The sequence below is a fragment of the Fulmarus glacialis genome, unplaced genomic scaffold, assembly GCF_000690835.1.
Source record: "Fulmarus glacialis isolate BGI_N327 unplaced genomic scaffold, ASM69083v1 scaffold23233, whole genome shotgun sequence".
In the NCBI taxonomy this organism is placed as follows: Eukaryota; Metazoa; Chordata; class Aves; order Procellariiformes; family Procellariidae; genus Fulmarus; species Fulmarus glacialis.
The window spans coordinates 4,550-13,547 of NW_009201304.1; the positions used below are offsets into that span (position 1 = coordinate 4,550).

An 8,998-nucleotide genomic window follows, 5' to 3' on the forward strand; every position below is an offset into this window, starting at 1 on the left:
TCAGATGCCCTGTAAAGGGTGCGGCATAGGTGTAATAATTGTGCCTGGAAGGGGAGGGATGGTATGTAATTTTTACACATAAAGGAAATTCCACTCTTGTTTCCTTAGCTGGAGTTTCACAACAGGCACTGTCCTAAGCCTGGCTGCTTGCAAACATTTATGTCACATTGGTTTGCCTGGTCGGTCCACTCACCCCTTCTTCGTGTTGTTGCGACAGGAGTTTCCAAGCAGGTCCTGGGCAAAACATTCCCCTTCTGGCCCTGCAAGGTTCTTCAAAGCTGGAAGAAGGCCGAGGAAGTAAATCTGTCCCTGCCAGGAGCTGTTGGTTCGGTCGGCTCTCTTGTAGGTTTTTATTCTCCTTCTTGACAGTTTTTTTTCTTCCTCTCCTTTGCAGCCAGCGTGGCCAATCTAAACCAGTTTCCAGGCCACTGGAAGGGTTCCACCATGGGGAACTTCGACACGGACCAGAAGGCATCCTACGGTAAGGGTCACTTTGTGGCACAGCAGATTTGCTCTCATACATCGACCTTTAATTTAATTAATTCCTTCATCCTGCTAAAACCACCCCAAGGATTCGGTGTGCCCGTTTACCGCCCCGTACGCTTGATTATCATAGTGGACACAAACCCTCACGCTTTTGAGATGACCCCAGCAGGAGATTTACAGTTCCCAGGGCTCACTCAGCCTTGCTTAACTAGATGAACAAGCCTGTCTTGTGCAGACCGATCTCTCACCTGCCCGCACACACAGAGGTAGCTCTAAATCCATTATGTAAACGGGTCTGCCGGCAGAGCAGGCAGCCCTGCCAAGTATTTGGGAGGCAGGGAAAAAGGAGGAGCAATCAACTTCAGTTTACTCTGATGATGCAATAGGAAACTTGGTAAAAGAGCTGGCCTTGGTTTTAGTCCTCCTTTTACAAAGGCTGGGCGCTCGGGACACGTGCCGCTCTTCAGCTCTTAGAGCAAAATGCCACGTAGGGAGAGCAGAAGTGAGTATTGGCTCGGTTCGGGAGAAGGGGCTGTTTGCTGAAGGTGGGCAGGGGAGGAATCGGGTGGTATTACAAGTCTTAACGCGTAACCTGTGGGAATGCGCATTTGCATTGCTGGAGTAACCCTGCACACCTTCCTCACAAGTTAAATTTAGAAACTGTCCTGAAAATTCATCAAGGCTGCATTGTGCGTTCCCTGGATAGGAACAGGATTCCGCAGGACAGCAGGGTCCTCCCGGGACTAAACTTCTCGCAGACCTTCTGTTCAGCTGGGAGAGTTTGGGGTAATGCTCTCTGTAATGGTCCAAAAATAGCCACGGGTTTCTCTTGGATCTGGCACGTTCAGTCCCAGTTAATCATTACGGTAATACTGCGGGGCTGCCGTTAACATCACACAGTGTCCCGTGATGGCTTTTTTTAAATTAATCTGAATAAATAAACTGCCAGCTAGCTGGCTTCCTCTCACCATGTGGGAGAGGGAGAGTTCAGGCAAGGCAGTGTGGTCTCCTAGGGTGGATTTACAGCAGTACATATTATTGTCATTGGATTGTCTCGTAATAGCGTTAGCTGTGAGGGCAGAACATTCTCATTTTGCTCTACCTGTGGGTCTTGCCAGGTTTTTCTGTGTTTCTGGGGACCCTCACTCACTCCTTCCTTTTCTGCTTCTCTTCACCCCTCCAGAAGATGCCTCTGGGGAGCACGGGGAGGCCGTCAGCACGATTTCCAGCAGCATGAACCCACTGCAGCTACCGGACACCTCCTCGGAGGAGCCTTTTACCACCTACTTTGACAGCAAGATCCCGATTCCCGAAGATGAAACGGTGAGTGCGGCTGGGCCCTCCTCCACTCGCTCCAATAGGAAAATCCGATCGGAAAAATCTGCGAGCACTTGGTACCCGCGTGAGTCATTCCCTTGGGTGCCGGTTCCTCTTCTTGCCTAGACTGGGAAGGGTAGCCGGGCTGCTGGATGGGGACCTGGGGGAGAACAGAGCGCGGAATCTCCTGTGCCTGCTGTGGATTTAGTGATTCATCACTCAGGATTTGTCTCCTGCGAAGCTCCAAGCAGCAAGTTCTGCTAAAGAGCAGAGAAATGTCTTGTTTGTAGTCCCAGGGGAGGGGACCTTGGTTCTTTGTTCCCTTATCAAGGAAAGGGAGCAAGAGTGCTTCGCTGGCCTTTGTAACAGCATTGTCCCCTTTGCAGAGGGGGTATAGGTGCCCTCTTTGCTTTTGATTAAGCAGCAAGGCAGGATTTTTGGCTGCAGGCATGGGAGGATTCATCTCCCACCCAAGACTGTGTCCTTGGTTGTCCCAGAGTCTGGTTCTAAACTCCTTAGATTAGGACCAGAAATTGCTGGAGAGTTTAGGATTGGATTAAAGAACAGACCGATCTTACCAGCGCCACTTTCTGTTGTGGCAGTGAGGAAGTTAAAGTCAAACCCTGGCTGTCTCTTGTCATTTTTTATTCCTGATAGCCGGGGTGCTTCGTGGGGATGATACGTCCCCTGCGTTAGGAGAGGGCTCCGCTGCAGGGCTGACTCGATGTCTCGATCCTCTCTCCCCTTCAATAGCACTCGTGCTTTAGTTTCCGCAAGCTCTGGGCTTTCACGGGGCCGGGCTTTCTGATGAGCATTGCCTACCTGGATCCAGGCAACATCGAGTCGGATTTACAATCCGGGGCTGTCGCAGGATTTAAGGTCAGTGCAGAAACTCACACATTAAGCACTGTAAGTTGTGCAACCTATGTACCCAACCGGGTTTTAGGGCAGGAGTACTGATAGTGCTGTTGCTGCTGAGCTGAAAACACCCCAGAGAATGAGAAGGGGAGAGTGAGGCACTCTCATACGCCCTCTCCAGCACTGACTCCTGGCTTTTCATGCATGTGGATCCTTCCTGTGCCAGCTCCAGGCACACAAAACAGCCTCCGAATGTCAATGATGTGTATTTTAAAAGGCCTGTGATTCCTAAAGGTGCCTGTGGGGCGCAGGTGTCCTAGGGGGCCTGGACCCTTGTTCGTGGCCGTCGTTTCTTGCTGCCCCAGCGCACCCACTCCTGCCTTCGTGTCTCCCTCAGCTGCTCTGGGTCCTGATGCTGGCGACGACCATCGGGCTGCTCCTGCAGCGGCTGGCCGCGAGGCTGGGGGTGGTGACGGGGCTGCACCTCGCCGAAGTGTGCAACCGGCAGTACCAGAAGGTGGGTGACCTCCCGGTCCTCGGCGGTACGGAGAGGCTCTTTGGGCTAGTCCGGTGGGCCTGGCTCGGTGTCGTTCTCTCACCTGGGGCAGGCAGGTCTCACGGGACTCGTGAGCTGCCCGTTCAGGGCCAAATCCTCCTCAGGAGAAAGTCTTTTGGTTGCTAAAATATATTTTCGTCATCACGACTTGCTTTACTGTTCAAGAAGCTGGGGGCTTAAGTTGATTTCTTCTGTTTTGGCTCACAGCTGAAAGAAAGGCAGAAAGATGTTAATTGTAGCCCTAATGTAGCACCGGCGAAGGGCTTGTTAAGAACCTGGGCTGTTAGGAGAGCACATGGGGGACGCTTCAGGTCCCGTTGGTTTCTTCCCCGTCTTGCAAAAAGGAAAGCACAAGGAGGGAGGTGGGGTGAATGTCCTGGCATTTGCCAGTGAATTGCAGTCAGTCAGGAATAAAACCCAGGATTTCAGCTTTTGTGTTTGGGCTGCTGCCTCCCGAAGTTGAAATACTTGTGGTTCATTGAGCTTATTTAAGAGACGAGGAGAGAAATGGCCCTTTAGAACAAGACCGTTCCATGGCTGTTAAATTTCCCTGCTTAAGAAATCTTCACGGCTTGTGTAAGAAGGGGCTCTGCGTCTCGTTCAGCTGAAGATGAGTGAGGCTGTCCTTTGGGAAAGGGCTGTGGGGAAGTCGGTGATGTCCCCAGCTCAGTGCAGTTCGATGTTTCTCATCCAACTCCTGAGACTTTGTCATTGGTCTGACCATGTGAAATATCTTCCGATGCTCATTTCCAGCGCCTCGGTACACGGAAACGTCCAGTTTCGCTCTCGCAATGAGCAAAATGTATTGAGGCGAGTAATTTAAATTATATAAGTGACCCGGGAACCTCCTCCAGTGATTGCCACAGGTAACCTGGATTTCTGCTCTGGACCAGCCATAAAATGGCAATCATCAACATGTTTTTCACACCACGACCGTAGCAAGGCAGAGGAAAGAGACCATTCCTGAATGCTCCATCCCCTGTGATGCCACAACCCCGTGCTCATCTGGGAAATCAAAGGGAGAAGAAATCTTCCCTCTTTTTAATGGTTTTGGATATTTCTGTACCTCTAGGTTCCTCGGATTATCCTGTGGCTGATGGTCGAACTCGCTATCATTGGATCCGATATGCAAGAAGTCATTGGCTCGGCGATTGCTATTAACCTCCTGTCTGTGGGGAAGTAAGTTGGGTTTGTCATCAGAGGGTGGCAGGAAATGAGTGCTCCCCTCTAGGATTAAGAAAGTGACACCGTGGGTGCCAAAAAGACTCATTTATTTCCTATAAATCTTCCAAAATAAGCTCTTCGTAGAGGGTGATTCATCTAAGCTGTGCTAGCTCTTAGATGACTCAGCCTTTGGTGCCTCTTTCTTTTCTTCGGCTATAAGGAGAACTGCGGGTTCTGGCTTTTATTTTAGCTATAACTGATACACAACCAAATTGGGCTGCAGCTTTCCTGGCAAATTTTATATTCCTAATAAAGGACTACCAGAAAGATGTCCTCTTCGGCCAGGAAGGCTGGAAATGCAAACGTAAGAGGAAGCTACAATTTTGTACCGAGTAGCTATTAAAGTCGCGCTCACTGCTGTCATTCTCAGTGTGGACGTGGGACTTGCTCTCAAGATTCGGGGAGAGAGCTCTTATCTGAGCTGTTTGTGCAGAAAACAAACCTATGGTCCCTTGCCCTGTGCAGCCAAACGTCTTGTCAGACTGCAAACAAACCCTTGGACAATGCGGTTCCATCCCCAAACAAGTGCCCTAAATAAAAAGAGATTTTGGACTCTGAAGTATTGTTGTGGCTGGCGGACGAGGTCGAAGTGTTTTGTAAGCTGATGTCTGCTCTTGCCCGTCTTTCGCAGGATCCCGCTGTGGGGTGGTGTGATCATCACCATTGCTGACACGTTCGTGTTTCTCTTTCTCGACAAATATGGTAATTTCTCCTCCTGAATTCCGGAAACTAAATCCGAGATTCAGCTTTTCTCAATTTGCTGATGGTCCGTTTTCTTCTCCCAGGCTTGCGAAAACTGGAAGCGTTCTTTGGTTTTCTGATTACCATCATGGCTCTAACGTTCGGATACGAGGTACCTTCACCATCTGTCTCTGCATTTCCACCAGAGCTGTTTGGTGACACGTTCCCTCTACCCCCACCACTACTCCTGTGCCCGACCAAAACAGGGGGGCGGACACTTAAAATTAAGGATATTTGAAGCTGGGTCTGTGTTTCCAATGTGTGGCCGTCATCCGGCTCATACCCTGGCCTGCAGCGCGGGCTGTATTGAACGCTGCCTCTCTGATGTGGAGGCCGGCACGTACTGTTCAGCGCAGCATCTCCGCTTTTATTAAACAGCAGACGATTGCACATTGTGGTTTTGCTTTTTACCAAAGTGGCCACATTTTGGCTTTCGAGTATCTTCAAACAGGCAGCCTAGGCAGCTGTGCGACGCACATCACGCTACAAATACCCGTGTTTCTTTTGTCTTTCTGTCCAGTATATCACAGTAAAACCCAACCAGGAGAAGCTGCTAAAAGGGCTGTTCATCCCGTACTGCCAGAACTGCGGCACATCCCAGCTGGAGCAAGCCGTGGGAATCGTGGGTGCTGTTATCATGCCGCACAACATGTACCTGCACTCTGCCTTGGTCAAGGTAAGCGGCCGCGCTGCTTAACGTGTACAGGGATGGTGCGCTGGGAGGCCTGAAACGTTCGAGCGGTCACAGCCTCTGGGAGTCTGCTTTAAGCATTTACTTCGGTGGGGACATAGCAAACCCCCTGAGGGAGGCTGGCGGGGTCCCTGGCACAGGGAAAGCCGTGAGAGCTTCGGGACATGTGTCCTTTACATATGGATGCGGGACCAGAAGCGTGCATCTCGTGGCTAGCACTGCCACGCTGGCAAAACCAGCCCTTGCTTGTTCTGCAAATATTGGGGTTTGCTTTTTCTTCTCTCCGGCGTGTTCTCTTCCCGTCCAGTGACCCGTATCCCACTGTGTAATATGGTATAATTACAGATATAAGTAATATAATAGCGAATTCCTGTTTCTCAAGCCTGCTGTTGTCACCATCTCCTTTTCAGTCCCGGCAAGTGAACCGTGCAAACAAGAGGGAAGTACAAGAAGCTAATAAGTATTTCTTCATCGAGTCCTGCATCGCTCTCTTTGTCTCCTTCATCATTAACATCTTTGTTGTGACTGTCTTCGCTGAGGCTTTCTTTGAAAAGACGAACGCGGATGTGGTGAGTTGGGGCTGGGACTTTGCTGGGGACTTTGTTGGGGCTGTCAGAGCACTAATGGGGACCGTGTGAGCAGAGGGGCAGCTCCAAGCCTTATCGGTGCCCCTGGGTGAAGCAGAGCCCATATATTCTGTGCGTAAAGGAGGGAAAAAAGAACGGGGTTGCTGATTATTTCCATTTAAACCAGTCTGAAGAGGCACCCAGCATCCTGGGACCTCCAGCACCCGCTGCTCCTCGCGTGCAGCCTTTTCTGCTCATCCTCGCTTCTCGCTCGCTGAGCAAACCCAACCTCCTGCCCCTTCATATCGTTGCAGAACAACGTCTGCACGAACGCCAGCAGCCCGCACTCCTCGCTCTTCCCAAACAACAACCAGACGCTGGAAGTGGATATCTACAAAGGGGTGAGTGACCCGCAGGGTGGGATGGCCTCGTCTCCAGCTGCCTGGCGTCCTTGTCCGGTGGTGACTGCTTCTTTTGGGTAAACAGGGAGTGTTGAAGGTCGGGACCTGTAAAAGGATTGCCAAAAACAGAGCTGGAGGAGACCCCTGGGGATCCTTGAGCCCAGCCCTTTGACCAAGCAAAATTATCTATCCCTTTGTTAATCATGCTGCATCTAACCTGACCCCAGAGACTCCCCAGCTATCTGTTCCCCTCTTTTATTAGCTTGGCTGTGACAAAGTTTTTCCTTGCATCCATCCTGAATCTGCTTTGTTAAAACTGCAGCCCACGAGGTATCGCCTTATCTGCTGCCGACATGGGGAATGCTTTTCCCTCTCCTAGAAATGGATTATTGCTTCTCTTTCAACTCAATGCCCGTAATTAATCTGGTCACAAGGGAATTCACCTGCTCTTTCTTGTTCCCTCTCTCAGATGTGGGACTGAACTGATGTGAGACTGCAAATCTCTGTTCCAGGGCGTCGTCCTGGGGTGTTACTTCGGCCCTGCTGCTCTCTATATCTGGGCAATCGGGATCCTCGCTGCCGGCCAGAGCTCAACAATGACGGGGACGTACTCTGGGCAGTTCGTCATGGAGGTAATTAGCACTCTTAGCAGCTGCCTGCGTCCCTGTTCTCTCTACTCCCAAGCCTTTAAAGCTCATATTAATGATTCCCCTTCTGTGGACACGCAGCTTTTGCTGGAAGCTCCATAAAACTCCCTGATGTGCCTTTCAAACAAATCAGCTTTTAATCCTGCCCTGAGCCCCCCTCTTCCTGCTGCGCTTGAAGTCTCCTTACTGTTTTCACCCAGCAGCTGCTCTGGTTTTTTCTGCAGGGCTTCCTGAACCTGCGGTGGTCCCGTTTTGCCCGAGTGCTGCTGACCCGCTCCATCGCCATCACCCCCACCCTCTTCGTCGCCATCTTTCAGGACGTCGAACACCTGACTGGCATGAACGACTTCTTAAATGTTCTTATGAGCCTCCAGGTGAGCAGCAGTGCCCAGTTTGGTGGTCAGGTCTCAGAGAAAAACATCCAGCACTGAATATTTCAGCTTCTGGTGCCTAAGGGTTTGCAGGAGGAGCTGAGCAGAGCGAGTTGCTGTCAGGAGATGTTGATCTGGGGGGAGGTGGAGAGGATCAGCCAGGGTCTGAAATTGCTTCCTTCTTCCAGCGAGGGGAAGTCCCTTTGACTCACTTTACAATAGCTTTGGGGAAATGCTGTCAGATATGAGCAAGCCCTGGATGTTTGTCTGCGCTGAGATAATCAGAACAATTTCCACTCTTTATCCTTCTGTATTTTCTTGCTTATTCCAGCTTCCCTTCGCTTTGATCCCTGTCCTGACATTCACCAGCCTGCCCAGTGTCATGAATGATTTTGCCAACGGATTGTAAGTATGAAAGGAATCGCCTCCGAGCAGGAGACGGCGTGTTGCTCACCCCAGGCACACGTTTCGTTCCTCTCCTCGCCTTGTGGCCTAGAACATCTCCTCCAACGCAAGAGTGGCCCCTCCGCCTCACCCCATTTTGCTTTGATTTTGCTCGCAGGTTCTGGAAGATCGGTGGTGGCGTGCTGATCCTCCTGATCTGCAGCATTAACATGTACTTCGTGGTGGCCTACGTCATGTCCCTGAACCACGTGGCTTTGTACATCGGGGCTGCGATTCTCAGCGTGATCTACCTGTCCTTTGTGGCGTATTTGGTAAGTCTGGTTCAAGCTGAGACTCCTTGTAGGCAGGATAAGCCGATGGATTTATTTTCTCACCATTATATTAATATTGTCACGTTTTGCAAGCGTTAAAGTCGGTCACAGGGTCCGAACAGATGGGGAAGTTGAGGTTTTCATGGCCAGATTTGCTTGGGAATCTGTTCTGTGCTGTGCCTACTAACCCACATGGCCTTTCCCCTGCTTTTTTGACCATCTCTTTAGCAATTCATCTGTTCGCTGTTCCCAAAAAGGCCTCGATTCAATGTCGCAGCAGGTGAAAGGTTGGCAGAGACTTTGGAATAACGCATGGTTCCTCTGTACGTGTCTGTATAGTGCCAGAGGTGTAAAATCGTAGAATGATCATACAACCACAGAACGGTTTTGGGTTGGAAGGGACCTTAAAGATCATCTAGTTCCA

General features: G+C 50.6%; 1 protein-coding gene across 1 annotated transcript in view; it reads left to right on the top strand.

The window, feature by feature from the left end:
* The first annotated feature begins 405 nt into the window (after positions 1–405).
* SLC11A2 (solute carrier family 11 (proton-coupled divalent metal ion transporter), member 2) overlaps positions 406–8,998 on the top strand; it is a 9,843-nt gene continuing 1,250 nt past the window's right edge. Inside the window, exons 1-14 of the mRNA XM_009573907.1 lie at positions 406–481; positions 1,670–1,809; positions 2,557–2,682; positions 3,059–3,178; positions 4,290–4,396; positions 5,073–5,143; positions 5,227–5,294; positions 5,703–5,858; positions 6,284–6,442; positions 6,754–6,840; positions 7,353–7,472; positions 7,712–7,861; positions 8,190–8,263; positions 8,421–8,574. Coding sequence (XP_009572202.1) covers positions 445–481; positions 1,670–1,809; positions 2,557–2,682; positions 3,059–3,178; positions 4,290–4,396; positions 5,073–5,143; positions 5,227–5,294; positions 5,703–5,858; positions 6,284–6,442; positions 6,754–6,840; positions 7,353–7,472; positions 7,712–7,861; positions 8,190–8,263; positions 8,421–8,574 — 1,569 coding nt within the window. The 5' untranslated portion in view covers positions 406–444. The remainder of the gene's footprint in view (positions 482–1,669; positions 1,810–2,556; positions 2,683–3,058; positions 3,179–4,289; positions 4,397–5,072; positions 5,144–5,226; positions 5,295–5,702; positions 5,859–6,283; positions 6,443–6,753; positions 6,841–7,352; positions 7,473–7,711; positions 7,862–8,189; positions 8,264–8,420; positions 8,575–8,998) is intronic.